This window comes from Suillus paluster (genome assembly GCF_016628075.1).
Source record: "Suillus paluster strain FC165 chromosome Unknown EDB91scaffold_43, whole genome shotgun sequence".
Classification (NCBI taxonomy): domain Eukaryota; kingdom Fungi; phylum Basidiomycota; class Agaricomycetes; order Boletales; family Suillaceae; genus Suillus; species Suillus paluster.
The window spans coordinates 86963-105621 of record NW_024537603.1 but is presented as its reverse complement, the minus strand read 5'-3'; the positions used below and the strand labels follow the sequence as shown (position 1 = coordinate 105621).

Sequence of the window (18659 nt, the reverse complement as noted above, 5' to 3'; positions counted from 1 at the left end):
ATAATTTAGAAATAATTGTCTTTCTCAAATGACGGAGGGATTGCGTCCTCCGCTGCAGCGCACTGCACACGCTCATGAGCCCAACGAAGATGATCTCGAAAAACTCAAGAAATGGCAAGAAGCTCGTCTCGAAAGAAAACTCCGTGGAGAGTATGAGTCTGCTGTGTTCAACCTTGCAGAGCTCGTGAGTCACGCCGAATTCATCCGCTAACCTCCTAACGGATCAACAACAGATCAACAAAAATCTTGAGACACCACTAACGGTCACCTCAGTCCGCGTAGATGGTGCCACAAATACGAGGGGGTCTTTCTTGGGCTGGTTGATCCAGCCATGGCTTGCGCGGCATACAGACGACCGGGCCAGCAAATCGAACAACTTGCAAGGAGCGCTGTATACCGCAAGGGGCATAAGCCACATTCTGCAAGAGACAGACCTCTTCCACTCTGTGCATGCGGAAATTCAGAGGAGTCGAGACCACCTTGCCAAAGACGGGGACGTCGACATCGTTATCAACACTCGTGAAAAAGGCCGGTTCTACTTAAAATCTGCAACAGAATTCGGTAATAATGAGGGTAGCGTTGTGAGCATCGCTTTCTTACGAGTAACGATGTGACGCCTTCATCTTGCATCACCAGAGTCTCACGGGCAGAGTGCGCAACGTGTTCGGTGGAGCTGAGTTACTCGAAGGACACTACTCGGCAGGAACAAAAACGCGTCGTTCTTTCCACGGGCTTCTCTCCCTTCCTCTTTCGCCGTCTCTGCGCACAACGGGGCAAATTTCGTTGTTCAGTCTTGAGCGTGATCTCTCTACTTTTGCAAGTTGTTCAGAGATTTCCCACGGCTTAAAGGCTGCAATAAATGTAAGTTTGATGACTTCTCCTGGAAAACGTAACATACTGAATCTGTGCTCGTGAAGAGCGACTGGGGAGCTCACGGTGTCCATGAAGTCGCATATCAGGCCGTTTTGAGGCATATCAACAATTTAGCGCCAAGTGCATCAGTAAGGTCAGTGATGAACACGTCATATAATCGCGACTGCGCTTAAGGACTATGCAGCATTCGCGAACATGCTGGTCAAACTATCAAGTCATCGATTTCTCACACATGGACAAAAGACACCAGAGATGATAAGCTCGCAGCGTCGCGTGGCTACTATGGCAAGCTTTTCCAAGAACTAGCTGGACTGTCAGGAGACGTGTCGTTTTACAAGGCCGAGATTGAAAGTCAAATTTCCCGGCGCCTTGTTCCGGGCATGGTGAGACTCGTGCTGGTATTGTCTCGGTATGGCAAAGATTCATGTTGAATACGCAGAGTCTCTCATTGGCTGTACGGTCCGGCATCCTGAAAGCTCTTTCCGGTCACAGCCATTTTTCTGATAGGTTCCAGCTTGGCGGACCGCTCAGTTTAAGGTCATTCAGGGCAAACAGTCTGGGCCCTCGGGATGGAGGTATTTCCAAAATGTTCACGTGGAAAGGGCCTTTTTTGAACTGACTGCCGCTAGTCGATTCACTTGGTGGTGACATTTACTGGTCAACAGGTGCTTCTTTGGTGTCCGATATCCCGCGGAAACCGCATTGGCCCATTAAGTCGCATATCTTCGTGAACGCCGGGAGGTTAGATGCGGTCGACGGAAGTGCGTAAACGGTTGATCATTGCCGCTCTCGAAAGATACTGATGGTACTTTTGTTCTTTGCCTATGATAGCAAAAGGATTAGGTGAGAATATAATGGGGTGCCTAAGAAGACCCTCGATTTCCGCGGGAGTTGGCCTTATATACCGCTTTGATCCCGTGAGAGTGGAAGTGAACTTTGGGGTGCCACTTTTTGCAAGCAAGAGCGATGGTGTGCGGAGGGGCTTCCAGGTTGGCATTGGCATGGAGTTTCTGTAAATTCTTCGTGTTCGGGCGTGCATGTTAGAGTCTAGATCACAATTTAAGCCTTCCTTTCGGACTTCGGAAGCCGTAAATTGACCCCCATGGATGTTACCTAATCCTCTACTTCTCGGTTTGAGTTGTTTCACTGCTTGCCAATCCCCGCTCATCCAAGGTCTAAGTGTCTCGTACGTTCAATTGCATCACACCTGTGTTCTACTGACATATTTTACGTAGTTACAATGCCTCTACCATACGACCTATGCGCTCGCGTACAAAATGCTTTTCGAGCACGACACCACAAAATAGCAGTGGACCACACAACGCAAAACCTCGGGATCCTAAGCATCCTCCTACGAACCGGCTTCATTTCCAACGTCACGCGTGGAACCATCGAGTCACCCTCTCCCACTGACTTTCTCCGCGTTGGTGAAGCCCAGCGCCGTATATGGGCTGAGCTCAAATACCGCGACGACCGGCCTGTGCTTTCGGACATGGAACTCATTAGTAGACCCAGTAGACGCATCTTTATGGACATCGGGGAGTTGCGACGGATTTGCTCCGGACGCAGGGCGCAGACAATCAAACCGCTGGGCATGGGTGAAATTGCGGTGGTGCGGACAAAAAGCAAGGAGCATGAATGGTTGGAGGCGCGAGAGGCTTTGCAGCTAAATTTGGATGGAGAGGTAATTTGTCGAGCTCGTTGATCCCATTAAAGGCCTGTTATTGGTGCGCATAGGAATTATACATCATTCCTTCATTGAAGCTCAATTTACTCTCTAGTTCTGCATATATCATAATAAACCTTTCCACCTGTCGAAATCATCTGAGGCGTGTGCATAATTTTGATACTCAATATCTTCATAATGCCGGGAAGTTGATGCCAATAGCTCTGGTGATCACGCTGTTGACAAAGGTGCGCCACGCACTTGTGTAGGCACTAGGCGCAACTGTGGTCACAATATCACGAGTCTCGGAGAGGTGTATGTTGACGCTCTTTTTGATCATAATGAAAATGAGACAGTAATAGTTCCATTGGTAAACAGGAAGGTATCATGGTACTTGTACTGATGAGTTTACAACAAGGAGCGTGGTGACACGAGAATAATGTTCATCAAATAATGGTATACTGTCCCACATAGACCAGAGCACCTCCATCTCCATCCCTGCACCAGCATCCGTTGTTCAAGCATTGACACCGATTGGAGTACAGCCAAGGCTGATGACGCCATTCTGGGGAGGGCACGTTGGTTGAATCTTAAACTCATGGATAATTTGGCACTCACGTATTTATTATCCTCGCAGCAAAGAGGCTGCTGGGTTCCCGTGCAGCCAGAAGAAGTACCGACACCGGTAATGCCAGAGCACTCGAGACCTACAACAGCGTCTACCACTGCAGCGACATCAACCAGGCCGAGCTCGTAAAAGATGGATTGTGCTCCCGAGTACTACAAATTTGCAATTAGAATATCATTGCATGCTGTTCATGATTGAGCTCACAGAGGTACTGCTCTGACAGCACTGGATGGTACCAGTATCGCACTGACTGCTCTGAGCAGCAGCAAAGAGGGCAAACGGAAGGAGAGCGAAGATGCTGGCGATCATTTTTAGAGGTGGAAGCTGATTATACCCGGTGAGTAGAGTTGGGATTATTGTTGTCTTTCTGCCTTGCTTTTATGCATTCTCGGTTTACGGAATCTTACTGGAGGTGAGAATTTCCATTGTCATATCAAAAAATTTATAGTAAACACGACAGGTCCATCAACGAGCACCCCTTCATGCGAAGTTCATTAAGCTTCGAGTACCATTCAATCTCCACATCAAAAACAAAGACTTCGACTGAAGACTCTTCTAGATTCTGATGGTGTGCATATTTCTTCCGTACAGATCTTGATGATCCGTCATTTCGAATGCTGATTGGACACTCGTTCTCGTCAGTGTCATTTTCGTCGGTTGATTTCTGTTGTCAATTTTTTATTCTGATTGTTAGATCAGCGTTTGCAGTGCTGTGGAGTCTAGGCCCCGAATAAAATTTGCTGATGACCTTACCGACGACCGCACACACCTCTCCTCGAACTTGGGATTTCTGCCGATTCGGATAGAACTACAATACTCTACACATGCCGTTCCCAAAAAAACTCCACGCCGCCGTCGTATTGTCCCTGCTTGGTCCTCGGAGTCTGCAAATGGGCTACCGGTTAGCGGTACTAATCCCGAGGAAGTGCAGCAACGCTAATGCCAGAGCACGGAGACCGACCAAAGGCATAGGCCGTGGCGTTTACAATTCCCTCTTGGTCCAAGTAGGAGGCAGATCGGTCCGCTCGCTCGGAGTCACCGCTGCTTAAAACATCAGGTTAGTGCGTCTATCAAGGGGAAAATCTGAAACTCGCAAGGGGGTTGCTGTTTCAGCAGATGAATGATCAAGAGTTGCTGCAAGGCTGCTACTTGCGCAACGGAATATTCATGTGTTCTCCAGGCTGCGGGCCTTTTGAACCTCCCATTTTTGGACACGACAATCGGTTGTGGAACTTAGAAGCATTCGGCAATGACTTGCTTTCCTGTCCAGCACCGTGACACCCGCGGCCTGACGCGACTATCACGTGACCGCGATTGTCGTATTCACTACCGAGCTTATGCCCGAGATCCTCGAGATACTATAGCCTTGTATGCCTAAATATTCAATCTTTCATCCAACTTTCATTCTAATACTTTAGGCAAGCAATGTAAAGATTACATAACTGCCCGCCTTTTGCGCCTAATTAACATCCACATCATGATTCAGATTACGTCGGTGTCACGGAACACTTGTGTTGCCTCGTTTGTCTGGGAAGCTTCTTCGCTTATAGACAAGTGACAAATTAAGTATTTTCTTGGTGAACACTGAGGATCTGTATGACATCCAATACACTCCAATGTTCAATATATTTCCATGCTTGGGCTCGAATCTGTCCATGCTGCAAACAATACTGTAGTGCGCTCTTTAATACAGCTGCGGTGTCCACCCTTTCACCCGCACTGATATACGAGATCGTTGCTTTCCAAGCCTCGCGGTGATCATACATTGACGTTAATAGGTACACAACCAAGAGAGCCCACGCCATCCTGAAAGAAGGTCAATTTGGGTACTTTGACAAGAACCACTGACTCACAGAGGTGTTCTTTTCGCAGCATACGGGCTCTTGGTTCCCACTGCAGCCTGTGGAGGTGCCCACAACGATAGCCCCCGAGCACTCGTCCTCTGCCCAGAATTTAACGATTCCCCTCTGCGCAACATATTCTGCCGCCTTGGAGGACTGTTGTGGAAAGGAAGTGAGAAATCATGTCGCCAGGCGACATTTGGTAAAATACCGTGGAATTCGGGGTACAGCACTTAATCTCTCCGGTGTTGCACTGCGAGTCGCCGGCAATGACAAATAGTGTCAAGGATAAGAGAGCTACGATATGTTTCAACATCTTGGGGGTTGACCGTTAATGTCGGTATGTACAGAGGTGGAGTTGAAGCTAACCTCCATACAGCCTGATCCTTTATACATCCCCATTGTTCGACGGTGTGTCCTGTAGCGTGTAGAAGTCCGTTGGTTCTTTGCGAATTTCAACGTTCAAATCAACTCCCGCGGACCAGCATCGTTGTAATTGCAGACAACCGACCTAGCACCGACGTGGCCACGACTAAAATGGTAGAGGTATCGCTGCATGTCCTGGATTCATGTGTTGTAAGTGTTGCTCACTTCGACTACTGCATCGTACGATTTACTGTTTCGAAGGGTAGTGCCTGTCCATGCAGAAACAGCCCGTTAACTTCCTCAAGCACCTGGTAGAATTTTCGTCAAGTGGAGCTTGAGTGCGCATTCGTAAGACCGTTGCTTCATCACCACGAAATATGGCCATGTCCGTTTATCTCGCCCGACATTCGTCCATTGTTGTGGCTCTTTTACTGGAGAATAAAGTATGCGGATTGCCTATCATTGTCGAACTGCTGAGAGTCTTTGCGGCGTCTTTTGTTAACGTTATTTCCATGTGCAGTGGAATAAATATTGTACGTGCGTACTATATGCACGCTATTACTTACAAGTTGCATGCAAATCCTCATCAACGCACGTGTCGCGGTCAGAACGCCCGTCTTCGTTATTTTCCGATCGAGACATCTTGGTGAAGTTATGCAATGGGGGTATGCACAGCGAGTTGGCGACCCAGTTGTTAGACTCCGAACGACCCGAGATAGCTGAGAGGAGAGTGACAGGTCCGAGCCCAAGCCACAATGGACATTGACGTATTGACGTCGGCTCGTGTCCTGCAATATGGTACTTTTTCGATTGATATATTTTTCGTTTCTACGCAACTTACTATAAGATCGCCAGCAGTAGCACGAGCGCATCTCAGCTTCTTTCAAGAGACTGAGATCTAAGTTAATAGTGTCGTCGTATCAGCTAGAAGAAACCGACTGAGTTCGTAGTATACTTTGTTTATTAGGTACATGGTTCGTTAGCAGAGCTTCTTTCAAGAGACTGAGATTATACTTTGTTTATTAGATCAGTCCCCGAAGGCCCGCGACTCACTATTCACCATACCAGTGCCTCGAAAGCTAGATCATTTTTGTCCGACAAAATGCAGTCGAGGCAAGAGATCGTAGACTGGCGACAGGCTTGTCTGGACTATGAGACAAGCCGTCGAAGGAGATCGAGTTGCAGACCTTCAGAATCGTGTAAGTTAGCGGAAGGGGACAATACGAGTAAGTGTGATGATCCCCGATTGGTTTACATAAAGACGACAGTTACCACCATTGTGCTTCTCAAAACCCTCAAGAAGTACGACTTGCAGTTAGGGGCACAAAGCCTTAAGTAACATTTTGTGATGGCGTCGCTTGGTGCTTGTCGCACATACTTGGTCACACCTGCGGTACATAGAATTACCTCGTGCGTAGAGTCCCCGCTTAGCGCTCAACATCAACAGCCTGCCAGTTACCCACTGACAACGTTCGCGCTCCGGTTCGAGAAATGCTGGGAAAGTTACCCCCCCGATGGACCTGAGCCAAATTGAGCAGCAGCAGCTGTCAATGCTATCTCGCACCGTGATCAACAGATCGTGGCTTCTGCGCAGGAAAAAGCAGGATAGAGACGCAAAATGTTGAATTGTCACCCTGTTCCACTCATTGCCTTGATTCTCTGCCTTCTTCGTAGTCCTCGCTTACACTGTCGCTATGATAACATGGCAGGTGATGTGGAGCACTGTCGGGTGGCCTTGCATGAGTGTCCCCCTGACCATTTTCGTAGGTCCACGTCTCTCAAGAACTTTGCGATCAGCCTTCGAGAAAGTTTGAGTAGCGGGTACCGACTTAGAGGAGGTCGTTTAAACTCGGACAGAGAGGAGGAATTCGCTGTTGAGTTAGTTCGTCACTCAGTGTGCCAATACTAAGTAGTCTTCCATAGGCAGACCATAAACAAAGGAGCAGTCGTTCCTTCTGCATTACAATGACGATAAAACAGCGATACAAAACGAGAATTATTTATACCACTTGTCTGCTGCGGCGCGAGCGGTTGACAGTGCTGGAACGCTCCAAGTGGGATTTCAGCATCCGTATGGTCTGCACAATCTCACCTGTCACCAACATCAGCTCGGTAAGATGACGACAAATACCTCGACTTACCTGCAAGCTTCGGCGTATCCGCCTCGAAGTCGTAGCGCTTGCTCCCGCTGTCCCGTTGCACGATGATCTTGAATAGCGTTGACGATTTCGCGGACTGTTGGCATTGGATGATGCTCTTGATATGAAATGACACCGTCTTTCCACTATCAAAGACCGCTTTGGCCCTGTTTGTGGATGGCATGATCTGGAGGAAGATTGTCATTAGGAAGCTTTTATGGTGACGGAGGAGCTTACATGGATATAAACACCATCGATAGCCAAAGTGCGTTCCTGACGAGCTAGCATAGGCATTTTGCGGTAAATGGTATATTTCTTTTATCAAGAATCAAAACCGAGAGGAACACAGTCAGGAAAGGGTTGCAAACCTTGTATGCCGTTGCGTAGTCAGCTGCAGCGCTTAACTGCATCTCTGGGACATCTGACATCCGTTTCGAAATAGAAGCTGGAGAAAGAAAAAACACTTAGCAGCTGTACTGAGCGTAAGATGTTCACTGGTACCATTCGGGTCCGTGGTGCGTGCTGATCTGCTTTCGGGCTCAATCCCCAGTTGAGGCAGCGTGGATCTCTTGACCAGCGTCAGCTCGCGCCTACCGCCGAGACTAGCAACTGTGCGGTCGAGGTACGCCAGCATGTTGAGTTCGTTGACGATCAGAGCGTAGTCCTTGAGGTTTGCCAGTTTGCGCTTCCGGCAAACTAATTCAAGTACCTCCTGCATATACATACCGGCTGACCTGTACTCAGTGGTGAGGGGGGAAGAGGGCAACATCGGCAAATCCAACTTACACGGGAATGGTGGTCGATATGTGGACTGCATCAGCGGTGTCTGCAACACGAATACGCAAGAATAGCTGAGGCCCATGGCTTGACGAAGGACCCAGAGAAGATGATAAAATTGGAGTTGTACCGAACATGGTACTTGCAGCGCCGGAGACGGATGGCAACGTCAACCCGCCTGGTGGTCCTGAATCCTGTTTCTTTGGTGCTGCCATAACTCTCGAAGGACGTCGCTGTATCTTGCTCTCCAGTTGTTCATTTTGTTGTACTGAGCAGGATAATTAGCTTCGGCAAACAAAGAAAAGGTGCCGTACTTTGAAGTGGAGTAGCAGCTAGCATAGCGAACGCTTCAAATCCGAACTTTGAGATTTTGCCTGTGCGGTCGGGTGCTGTACAAATAAGTATGAATTTTCTTTTATGCCAAGCAAAGAACTGGGACATACGCGGGAAATCCTCATCGACCTCACCATCATCCTCCGCAATGCGCATGATCCAACCTATCGCAGAGAGCTTCGGGTCATCGTCCTTCACACCGTCATTCAGCTCAGGCATCCATCGCTCTTCCCAGTACGTCCATAACGCGAAACCAATGACTTCCTCGATGGTTGCGTCTTTTCGCACGTGCAGAGTCATATGATCACCACGAGGTTCTTTTGCATGCGGAAAGAAAACCTTGACGTCCATCGAGGCCGTCTCTCCCCGTCCAGATATGGCACCATAGAGTTCACTGAATGGGTTAGCGGGACCGCCGGACGAAGCAAGGATAGCGGTCAGAGCAGATGCATGCGGGCGCGCTGGTACGACAAGCTTGCGTGTGAATGTCATGTCGGACGGAGTGTCGATAACAGGTAGTGAGATTGAGACGCCTCTTCTTCGCGTCTCTTGCTTGGGTGGTAGCGGATCAGATCGCTGAACAGGTTTTGGCGCTGGGCTAATCATCTCGAAATAAGTCTCGATAGGCTTGGAATGAAGGGTTGGAGGAGACCCCTCGTGAGCTTCATCCACAGCACGATGTTCAGATACGGGGCTGAGTCGTGAGCGTGCCCGAGGGTGGGTAACAACAAACGGCGACGTTTCTAGCGTGGAAAGATTGGACCCAGACAGCGCTGAGGCAGTCCCTGAGAGAATGGAGGCCTCATCAGATGCGCTGTCCGAGTTGATGCCTCGGGTCGCAGCAAAAACTCTATATATAAGGCAGTGAGCTTTCCATTCATGCGGCAGATACAGCGCCGTACGGATCAAATTCGTCAGCTTCATCCATATTGTCATCTCCTGGAGCGACCAAATCAAAGTCGTCATCGTTATCATCCTCCAACATGCCATCCTCGTCGTCGGATGAAGAGAGGTCGGGATTGAGGCTACGTGTCGTCACAGAGGGTGCCTTTGGCATGGAAGCTGGGACACCGCGGCGCGCCATCATTCGCAATCTTCGCCTTGCTTCCATTTCGGCCGCACCTTTGAATTTCGGCACAAATGGAACGTCCTTCGGAGGCAGCTCAGGAGGGACATCATCTTTCCTTAGTGCGGGTTGATGTTGTACAGGTATAGGTTGCGTAATATCACCATGCTCTGAAGTGATTGGACGCGTATCAGCATCACTAGCAGCAATGAAGTTGACGCGTGGCGGAGCGGCAAGTGCGGTCGCATCTGCTCCCTCGTTACGCATATTAGCTCTATTTGCGATGAGAGAGGCTCTCTTCGACGTAGAAGCGCGTCGACCGGACACTCTCAAACCAAACGCTCCCGATCTGTTGCCCATGATAGTTTGGTGGTGTTTAAGACCAGTTGCTCCAGGGAAACCAGAGGAGGGCTTATCAGGAGCCTCCGATTCATCATCTGATATAGGTGGACTAGAGGGATATTCGAGTTCTGGCCAACGATGAACATCGGCAAGTGAGGCTGCGAGAATATAAGGGTTTGAGGTGTAGGATGGGCTCAGGGAGATTATACGTCCGCCATATGGATCATCGACATTACGCAGGTAGGACAATCTTAGACTGTGGACTAAGTATCTGTAAATCAAAGGCATGAGTGCACTATTGGAGTCATCCAGACCTTACCAGGCGTACCCTGGGTCACTAATGAGAGACATGGCATCCACCAGCTCGGTCGTGCCCTGACCTTGCCAGCAGGACAAAAACTGACAACTTCAACCTTCAGGTATTTCAGAGCAGTGAAGATAATAGAGCCTGAGCTAAGCCTGGGCCTGAGTAGACAAAGCTCGTTATTTGGAAATTCGAGGTGTTGGTTAGACAACTGACATACAGAGTTAGTGATAGACAGGCACGCCGTTACCAATCCAACTTGTTGACCGGGTAAATACAAAGTATGCATATAACCGGTAACCGGTAAGTGTACAGCAACCTCGCATACCAGACAAAGAGCAGCGAAATAAACTATTGATTAAATTATTACCAGTGGTGTCGGTACTTAATGTAACAAAACAAAAATCGAGGAGGAGAAGACATCGTCACGATTTCACAACATCGGTTGTTATGAACTGTTTCTTCACTCTCGAGTCTCTGCGAGACATACTACATATTGTTTCGTGGTCTTGAAATCCTGCATTGATAGGTTTCATGTGATCCCTCTTGGCATTGAGGGGCACTCTGTGGCAGTAGGCCTCGTCTAGCAAGTCGTTGTAGTGCATCTTGTCTGTAAAAACCATCCACTGCATCTCACGTTCTCTAGCTCTTTCTTGGTAGGAATGGGTTATGGAGACAATACGAGTCCATCTCGACAACTTACGCCTATCCGCATCAGCGCATCAACAGCTTCGCGACATGGATAAATTCACTTGTTATATACGGAGCTTTCAAAGGAAGGAGGAGGTTCGGCCCATCTCCGACTTTGGCACTGACAGCCAACTCAATTAATCTGCGCTTTGGAAGCCACACCCTCTGATATATATGGGACGCGTACAGAGTTACAATTAGCCAGCGACCATTTCTGCTGCGCGTTCGGAAACAATCAAACAATCAAATCGTAGAGTTTGGGCGCTGTCATGGTCGACGATAATGATACAACATACTTAGCTTTCTTTTTTTTCTGACTGCTGTGATTGTAAGCACCCAAGTTTGCATTTTACTGTCTTTTGCGAGGCATACTAACAAGTTGTTTGCCTCCTGTCGAAGTCACGCTGCACAGCCACACATTTAGATTCAGATTGTGGTCTGGAATGTATACTACTCCTTCACAAATGCAAATTAGAAGAAGTACTACGGAACGGTACATAATATGACCTGCGACATTTTTCAATATGTCAGCCTCAATCTTGGATCAATTTAGTAAGGGCTCGTGCCAGCCTGGCGTATACTATACTACGGACAAGTCGAGTGGCATAGCCATCAACCTCAAAGACGTAGTCCAGACTGGTTACGAGTCTAAGTTCACAATGACATTGATATCGATGACGCAGTTTAAAACTTCGCTGTTCTTGAGAGGTTTCCTTTTCTCCATCTCATTAACTAATCTCTGACCACCCCGCCACGAGTTTCGTCATTGTCAACAGGCCTCTACATTTCTCAGCCTTTCTCTTCTGAACACTGCAGTTCTTCGCCATCCTACTCCGATGGACCGTCAAGATATAATATACAGCTCCAGTGCGATTTCAATGTATGTCATCAGTTTAGTTACTAGTATCTGCATGCACGATACACTGACCTTGTGTGTAGCACTGGTCTTTGGGGTCACGCCCGCTCAGTTCGAATCCCAAATTCTCATAGATCCCAACAAAATGACAAGCAGTGGAGGAATTCAGCCTTGTTGGCCTGATTGCTGATGGCTGCCGCCTGATATCCGTTGTACTCATCACACAGCCACCAGTCTCTTCCGTGGCCAATTGGCTGAAGCCAGTACCACACGACGTCCTCTTTTGCGCCGTGGTTCGGGCACTTGTCAATCTCTTATTTGTGCTGAATATCTATTTCAGCCTGTTGGACATCCAGGCTGCTGGGATACGGGCAAGTACTACAGCTTTCCACATCGCTAAATCTGACAGAACCCATCTTTCAGAATCTATCCTACAGGCCCTACCTGTTCTTCGTCGCCTATGTTTACTTCTCCTTACCAATGTTTCTTTCGGAAATGACTGGGGTGACGAGCATGGTAGCATTGGTAAGTGCAGTCTGAGTGGGGGACAATGTTACAGCTGAATGCTGCACAGCAGTCACGTGGTGGGACTCATCACTCATTATGATACATAGGATTCACGGACAGTTTTTGTGGGTCGCTCGGAGATATCTTCAACATTGTCCTTAGCGCTAGTGGATGCATTTGACAACCACTGTCACTCCTTCGCAAGACTGGCCCCCTCGTTACTTCTCTCAGTCTCTATGATATCCGTGGCGCACCCGGTGTTGCAGCACATGTAAACCATGTTGGCACTCACAATGGGGGACGGCGTTACTCGCTACATAGTATGTTAACCATTCGTTTGTTCAATCAGGTTTCAAGGTCGATGGTTACCCTGCTGACAAACTCGATGAGGCCCTTGATGGTGTCGAAGGCATCATTATCCCTGCTGGTGTCCCAAGAAAGGTGTGTTTCTGCTCCATATCCTAACACTTTCTTGCACAATAGTGACTGCCTTTCAGCCCAGTGTAAGTCATACAACTCATTAGTTCATCTGCTCTAATACCTTCGGTAGATGACGTGTGACGATCTATTCAATGTAAGTGGAACAAGCGCTCCATAGTTGCCTCCACCCTCAAGAAGGCTGGCGTTTATGACCTTGTATGCTTGTTCGGTAACAAACCTTGATGTTGTCCCTGCCACTCGCTTTGCCAGTGGTATTGCAGGCATTGAGTCCTTGACACACCCATAAAAGCTATCGCAGACGACCTTTACAAGGCTCATTCCACCGCATCCAGTTCGGTGGTGATGAGGGCGTGAAGGCTAAAGATGGTGTGGTAGCGCCACCCTCTCGATGGCATATGTTGGTGTCAAACTCACTGTTACGGCTGTGCTTATCTTGCTTCTTTTTCCCTTGATACACGCTTACTACGCATGTCTCTTATCATGTTATATTTAGTTCGGTATTACTCAGACGCCTCATTGCTTACGCATGTGCTTACTGATACATACCTATTATTACGTCATACCCTGTACCCAGTATACTATATAAACCCTGGCTAGGTGATGCTGATTCTTCAGCTTAACCTACACTGGTTTTCCTCTGAACATCTGACTTGATTCTAAGTTACCTCTTCGGTACTTAGCCTAGACTTGACTTTGGACGTTCTCAAGACTGTTGTCTTGAACGTATCAACAGACCTTTGGTCTTATTGATTATTGTTTGCCTGCGTTATACTTCGGCATAACAAAAGGTTAAGCTCTATCACAAGATGACGCTACCCTAGTAGTCGTCACGATACATTGTGGCTTATCGCGACCAACGACAGTACTCCTCGGAGTCTGAACACGACGAAGAAGAACATTTCTCTGAACCAGGTTCTCCTATCCAACAGGATAACAACGAATACATAGAAGGATACGGACCTGATCAACCAGGACCATCGAACCCACCACCACCACCTAGATCCCCGACTCCGCCTCCCCCATCCGTACCTAGATCACCATCTAAGAAAATGGGTGAACTCAACTTGAACAGACCACCAAACTTTGACGGATCACAGAAACAGGCCAAGGCCTGGTGGGCAACTGTTTCCACATATATCACCGTGAACAAGACTGTCTACGACAATCATGAAAAATGCATTGCATTCGCAACGTCATTCATGACTAAAGGACACGCTCAGCAATGGGCCACAGGATGTATTAATAGGAAACATGATACCGCGACCCCTATGGGGAAGTGGGACGAATTCATCGACGAATTCCAAGCGGTGTTCTATCCTAAGAATGACACACTCACTGCCGTCAATATAATGATGAGAGCAAAACAGACTTCCACTATCTCGGCATACATTGCCTACTTTAAACAAATCTCAGCAGAAGCATGATGCATAGATGCAGACGTCGAAACAACGTGTTTCAGACAAGGACTCAGGAAAGAAGTCCAAGAAGCCATCCTCATGAGAGAAAAGATGCCCGCCACTATCAAAGAATGGATCGAAGCCGCTAGAGAATATGAATCTAGAAGGCTACTCATGAGCTCTGGAGGAGGCTTCTCAAAGAAGAACGACCCGTATGCAATGGATATAGACAAGGTCGACATCGACAAAGAAGAAGAAACAACTACAGTTCGCAATGCGCGACTTTCTCGTTCTGAACAAGACAGACGTCGCAAATTAGGACTCTGCTTCAAGTGTGGAAAGAAAGGGCTTATGAAGGACTGCCCCAACCACAGAGAATCTGCCCCTGGTTGGCAGATACCAGCCAGACGACCGGTCCGTGAAACCAAGATCGAACAAGACGATCAAGACGCAGAATATCAGGAATTCCTCGCTTGGAAAGCTTGGAAAGCGTTGAAAGTACCTTCTTCTTCTAAGAAGGATTTCTAAATGGGGAGACCGGACCGGCATCGGAAACCCCTAGTACATCTATCGGACTCATTGTATCTTCTGTAGGCGATTCGAATTCTACGCGCATTCCTATTTCGATCGAATCCTGCAAGTCTGATAAAACCGCTGAAGCAGCCGCCTTAATTGACTCGGGCGCCACTGGAACATTCATTGACTGGAAATACGTACGAAAGAACAATTTCTCAACTCACAATCTCTCTTCACAAATCAAAGTCTGGAATGTGGATGGAACGAAGAACAAAGCAGGGACCATTAGTAAAGCCTGCAATCTATTCTTCTCAGCAGGTGGCCGAACCATGTTCGCTACCTTCCTCATTACCTCTCTAGGAGGCGAAGACATCATCCTCGGACTTCCCTGGCTCAAAAACGAAAATCCAACAATAGACTGGGCCAAAAGCGAAATCTCGCTAGAAGAAGACCCAATCATGATTCAAACCCTCGTCTCAGATAGAAACAAACATGCTTCTATGCAACCAAAAATAGAAGAAGTCGAAGACAAAGAAGCATACATATCCTCGGAAGAAAACCCCGAGAATCAACCAGAACTTCTACCCGAAGAAGAAGAAGAAGACCATGAAGAGATAATAGAAGAACTGCAAGATGACGAAGTTCTTATCGCTGATGTTAAAGGAGAAGCATTTGTGGGAATGTATGAGAAAATCAATTTCGACTCACCACTCACACAAGAACACATCCCCACGACCTTCTCTTTCCTGTCCCGAACAAACAGAATCTCTAAAGTTCCTAACTCCGCTCGATTCATGTTCTCTCCTCTCCCCGTATGAAAGGCTGCAAATGTTGCTCAACAACTGGCACAAGAAGCATATGCAAAGGAAAAGCCAAAGACGTTCAAAGAACTTGTGCCCGAAGTTTTCCACATGTACAAGGACATCTTCGACAAAGCAGCCATGGACACTCTACCACCGTCTCGACCTTTCGACCACAAGATAAAACTGAAACCCGATTTCGAACCACGCTCTTGCAAAATCTATCCATTGTCTGCACCAGAAGAAAAGGCGATGAATGAATTCGTAGATGAACATCTGGCAAAAGGAACCATTGTACCATCTCAATCTCCACAAGCATCTCCTTTCTTCTTTGTAGGAAAGAAAGACGGATCCCTTCGCCCATGCCAAGACTATAGAAGACTCAACGATGCAACCGTAAAGGACGCATATCCACTTCCTCGCATTCCCAACCTTATCGACAAGTTAAAGGGCGCAACCATCTTCACTAAAATGGACGTTCATGCTGGATATAACAATGTCAGAATTCATGGTCCAGATAGATGGAAAGCAGCATTCAAGACATCGAGAGGTCTCTTTGAACCAACGGTCATGTTCTTCGGTCTGTGCAATGCCCCTGCAACATTCCAGGCAATGATGAACGACATCTTCTCCGACATGATAGACGAAGGTTGGATGGTCATCTATATGGACGATATCTTAATCTTTTCCAAAGACCTCGAATCCCATCATCAACGAACAATGAGAGTATTACAACAACTTCGTGATCACCAGCTCTCCCTCAAACCCGAAAAATGTGTCTTTGACACCACTGAAGTTGAATACCTTGGTCTCCTCATCCGTCCCGGACAAATTTGCATGGACAAAGTCAAACTAGACGGAGTAGTCAAATGGGAACAACCCACGACTGTCAAACATGTACGATCATTTTTGGGATTCGCCAACTTCTATCGCCGATTCATTGCCGACTATTCCACTATCGCGTGACCACTCATTGATCTTACGAAGAAAGATGCTATCTTTGATTGGTCATCAGCTTGCGATAAGGTGTTTACCGACTTGAAGAACCGATTCCTCTCTGCTCCTGTACTTTCCATCCCTGACAAAGACGCACCGTTCGCAATCGCCATTGATGCATCCCTCTATGCTATCGGTGGCGTTCTTCTTCAAAAAGACTCTAATGGTGACTGGCACCCTTGCTCTTACCTCTCGCAAACCTTCTCACCGGCAGAACGGAACTATCAAATCTTTGACCGGGAACTGTTAGCTATCATATGAGCATTGGAAGCTTGGCGTCACTACCTGGAAGGATCCCCTTTCCCAGTCCTTGTCATGACCGACCACAAAAATTTGACTTACTTCCGCCAAGCCCAACAACTTAATTGTCGACAAGCTCGTTGGCTCCTATTCCTCTCTCGATTTGACCTTCAACTTCAGCACGTACCCGGCAAAGACCTTTCTGTCCCAGATTCCCTATCCCGCAGACCTGATCATATCCCCATTGACGCTAAGGACAATTCCGATGTCACTGTCCTCCCCAATGGACTGTTCATTAACCTCATCAATAGCTCCATGCAGGAGAAACTTCGCATTTCTTCCTCAGTAGATCCTGTAGTTCAGCAAACCATTGATGCCCTCTCTAATCCCTCCCTACCCCTCCCTATGAAATCGGCACTCTCTGATTGGACCTTTTCCGATGCTATTCTTACCTTCAAGGGTCGTAACTACGTCCCTCCAGGTCCTCTACGGAAAGAACTGATCTCTTTGCATCACGATTCCCCTACTGCCAGTCACCCTGGTCGTTTTAAGACTCAAGAAATCCTCTCTCGTAACTACTGGTGGCCAGGCCTTCCCACCTTCATTCGCAAATATGTTGAAGGTTGTGCTGTTTGCCAACAGAATAAGGTCAACACTCACCCTACGGCGCCGCCACTTTGTCCTATTCCCGCCCCCCACTTCATCCCGCCCCTTTGCTCAATGCTCCGTTGACCTCATCGTGGACCTTCCTCCATCAAATGGTTACGATTCTATCATGGTCGTGGTAGACCATGGGCTTATGAAGGGGGTGGTGCTCACGCCTTGCAACAAGACAATTGATGCAGAAGGAGTCGCCGACGTATTCTTCAACCGCGTCTATACACACTTCGGACTCTATGACAAGATCATCTCCGACAGAGGACCTCAGTTTGCAGCTAAGTTTGCGCAAGAGTTAGGACGACTTCTCGGATATAAAATAGCACTCTCTACCGCCTTCCACCCACAAACAGATGGAGAAACCGAACGAGTAAACCAAGAATTAGAAGTGTACCTTCGTGTTATGACCAACGTCCCTTAACCTAACTAGTAGGTGTCTGGAGTTTGGATCACACCACAGGACTCGTCTGAAGAGGATAAAGCAAGGATGGATTTTGAGAGGGAACATCTAGGCCTACGATAACGTAAGAACGAAGAGGTTAAGTCTAAGGAGTACTACTGACTACGACCTAAACTATATACTACTATTGGGGCGGAGCTATCTGAGTATGAAAGGTTGTGATATATCTATATACGGTCATAACATTGCACCTAGGGTATAGGGCGTCTTATCAACCAATCAACTACAAGAAGGGGAAAAGGGTTCATAGGGGTATCGGTGATTAAGCAGGGTTCTCAGGGACTGCTTCTATTCAGGGTAAGCGGATATTAAGAAGGGTGTGAGAGAGTTCTGTGACAAGAAGTCTCGAGCGGTGATTAAGGATCTCGATAAGAGATGGGATCTGGAGATGTATCGGGTGCGATCAGATCTAAGGGTTTCTCCAGGGTCTTCGGTAATGAGCATGCTTCTCTATGAGTGGCGCTTCTGTGATAGGGGTTCAGGGTTTAGCTGTGACTGTGCAACAGGTTCTTATGTAAGGGATTCGGTGAATGACAGAGGTAACTCTTAACATGTCATGTGTGGGAAGTGAAGGTGTGCGATGTGAAGGGATGATGACTCTTCGAGAGTTGGCTCGTAAAGGACTCTCGGTTATGGTTCGATCATAGAGGCGTGTAGATGCTTATGATGTAACCCGTTGCCTAATCGTAGGACTTCTAAAGAGATGATGATCTAGGGTTACGGATATAGATGAATGACGTCAATGTAGTATAGATGTGAATTCAA

At 47.6% G+C, this 18659-nt stretch overlaps 7 protein-coding genes across 7 annotated transcripts; 4 read left to right on the top strand and 3 right to left on the bottom strand.

The window, feature by feature from the left end:
* Positions 1 to 16: 16 nt before the first annotated feature.
* On the top strand, positions 17 to 1994 carry EDB91DRAFT_1144132 (surface antigen-domain-containing protein). The gene is made up of 8 exons (XM_041319133.1): positions 17 to 184; positions 234 to 581; positions 637 to 861; positions 918 to 1006; positions 1058 to 1256; positions 1313 to 1448; positions 1503 to 1634; positions 1705 to 1994. The coding sequence occupies exons 1-8, from the start codon at positions 29 to 31 to the stop codon at positions 1887 to 1889; spliced, it is 1470 nt and encodes a 489-aa protein (XP_041175212.1). The 5' UTR covers positions 17 to 28; the 3' UTR covers positions 1890 to 1994.
* Positions 1995 to 2009: 15 nt separating this feature from the next.
* EDB91DRAFT_1144127 (ribosomal protein S8) lies at positions 2010 to 2905 on the top strand. Its single transcript, XM_041319132.1, has 2 exons — positions 2010 to 2059; positions 2109 to 2905. Exon 2 carries the CDS (start codon positions 2114 to 2116, stop codon positions 2576 to 2578), a length of 465 nt encoding a protein of 154 aa, XP_041175211.1. The 5' UTR covers positions 2010 to 2059; positions 2109 to 2113; the 3' UTR covers positions 2579 to 2905.
* Positions 2882 to 3506, bottom strand: EDB91DRAFT_1144126 (fungal hydrophobin). The gene is made up of 3 exons (XM_041319131.1): positions 3372 to 3506; positions 3158 to 3319; positions 2882 to 3104 (listed from the first exon to the last, which is right to left on the bottom strand). The coding sequence occupies exons 1-3, from the start codon at positions 3474 to 3476 to the stop codon at positions 3057 to 3059; spliced, it is 315 nt and encodes a 104-aa protein (XP_041175210.1). The 5' UTR covers positions 3477 to 3506; the 3' UTR covers positions 2882 to 3056.
* A 119-nt stretch (positions 3507 to 3625) lies between these two features.
* EDB91DRAFT_1144125 (uncharacterized protein) lies at positions 3626 to 4594 on the top strand. The gene is made up of 2 exons (XM_041319130.1): positions 3626 to 3804; positions 3862 to 4594. The coding sequence occupies exon 2, from the start codon at positions 3992 to 3994 to the stop codon at positions 4214 to 4216; it is 225 nt and encodes a 74-aa protein (XP_041175209.1). The 5' UTR covers positions 3626 to 3804; positions 3862 to 3991; the 3' UTR covers positions 4217 to 4594.
* A 126-nt stretch (positions 4595 to 4720) lies between these two features.
* EDB91DRAFT_1144122 (uncharacterized protein) lies at positions 4721 to 5622 on the bottom strand. The gene is made up of 5 exons (XM_041319129.1): positions 5520 to 5622; positions 5378 to 5452; positions 5220 to 5324; positions 5021 to 5164; positions 4721 to 4973 (listed from the first exon to the last, which is right to left on the bottom strand). Exons 2-5 carry the CDS (start codon positions 5408 to 5410, stop codon positions 4926 to 4928), a joined length of 330 nt encoding a protein of 109 aa, XP_041175208.1. The 5' UTR covers positions 5411 to 5452; positions 5520 to 5622; the 3' UTR covers positions 4721 to 4925.
* Positions 5623 to 7286: 1664 nt separating this feature from the next.
* Positions 7287 to 10571, bottom strand: EDB91DRAFT_1144107 (stress-activated map kinase interacting protein 1-domain-containing protein). The gene is given in 11 exon segments (XM_041319128.1): positions 7287 to 7466; positions 7516 to 7699; positions 7750 to 7827; positions 7881 to 7957; positions 8014 to 8242; positions 8282 to 8283; positions 8297 to 8557; positions 8604 to 8678; positions 8733 to 9472; positions 9525 to 10301; positions 10359 to 10571. 11 exon segments carry the CDS (start codon positions 10379 to 10381, stop codon positions 7375 to 7377), a joined length of 2538 nt encoding a protein of 845 aa, XP_041175207.1. The 5' UTR covers positions 10382 to 10571; the 3' UTR covers positions 7287 to 7374.
* A 1997-nt stretch (positions 10572 to 12568) lies between these two features.
* On the top strand, positions 12569 to 12828 carry EDB91DRAFT_1034600 (uncharacterized protein; the record flags this gene model as incomplete). Its single annotated transcript, XM_041312776.1, has 2 exons — positions 12569 to 12667; positions 12709 to 12828. Coding segments are annotated over 2 exons (219 nt in total), but the record flags the coding sequence as incomplete, so codon positions are not given.
* Positions 12829 to 18659: the final 5831 nt, after the last annotated feature.

Bases quoted from the DNA above. Each gene is read 5' to 3' on its own strand.
- EDB91DRAFT_1144132 (XM_041319133.1), top strand. From the start codon at position 29: ATGACGGAGGGATTGCGTCCTCCGCTGCAGCGCACTGCACACGCTCAT. The intron at 185-233 runs GTGAGTCACGCC...GATCAACAACAG, and splicing joins TGTTCAACCTTGCAGAGCTC to ATCAACAAAAATCTTGAGAC. The intron at 1,635-1,704 runs GTGCGTAAACGG...TGCCTATGATAG, and splicing joins GTTAGATGCGGTCGACGGAA to CAAAAGGATTAGGTGAGAAT.
- EDB91DRAFT_1144127 (XM_041319132.1), top strand. From the start codon at position 2,114: ATGCCTCTACCATACGACCTATGCGCTCGCGTACAAAATGCTTTTCGA.
- EDB91DRAFT_1144126 (XM_041319131.1), bottom strand. From the start codon at position 3,476: ATGATCGCCAGCATCTTCGCTCTCCTTCCGTTTGCCCTCTTTGCTGCT. The intron at 3,320-3,371 runs GTGAGCTCAATC...GCAAATTTGTAG, and splicing joins GCTGTCAGAGCAGTACCTCT to TACTCGGGAGCACAATCCAT. The intron at 3,105-3,157 runs GTGAGTGCCAAA...TGCCCTCCCCAG, and splicing joins GCTGCGAGGATAATAAATAC to AATGGCGTCATCAGCCTTGG.
- EDB91DRAFT_1144125 (XM_041319130.1), top strand. From the start codon at position 3,992: ATGCCGTTCCCAAAAAAACTCCACGCCGCCGTCGTATTGTCCCTGCTT.
- EDB91DRAFT_1144122 (XM_041319129.1), bottom strand. From the start codon at position 5,410: ATGGGGATGTATAAAGGATCAGGCTGTATGGAG. The intron at 5,325-5,377 runs GTTAGCTTCAAC...TCAACCCCCAAG, and splicing joins AAGGATCAGGCTGTATGGAG to ATGTTGAAACATATCGTAGC. The intron at 5,165-5,219 runs GTATTTTACCAA...TTTCCACAACAG, and splicing joins GCTGTACCCCGAATTCCACG to TCCTCCAAGGCGGCAGAATA.
- EDB91DRAFT_1144107 (XM_041319128.1), bottom strand. From the start codon at position 10,381: ATGTCTCTCATTAGTGACCCAGG. The intron at 8,558-8,603 runs GTACGGCACCTT...TATCCTGCTCAG, and splicing joins AGCTGCTACTCCACTTCAAA to TACAACAAAATGAACAACTG. The intron at 7,467-7,515 runs GTAAGTCGAGGT...TGTTGGTGACAG, and splicing joins GGATACGCCGAAGCTTGCAG to GTGAGATTGTGCAGACCATA.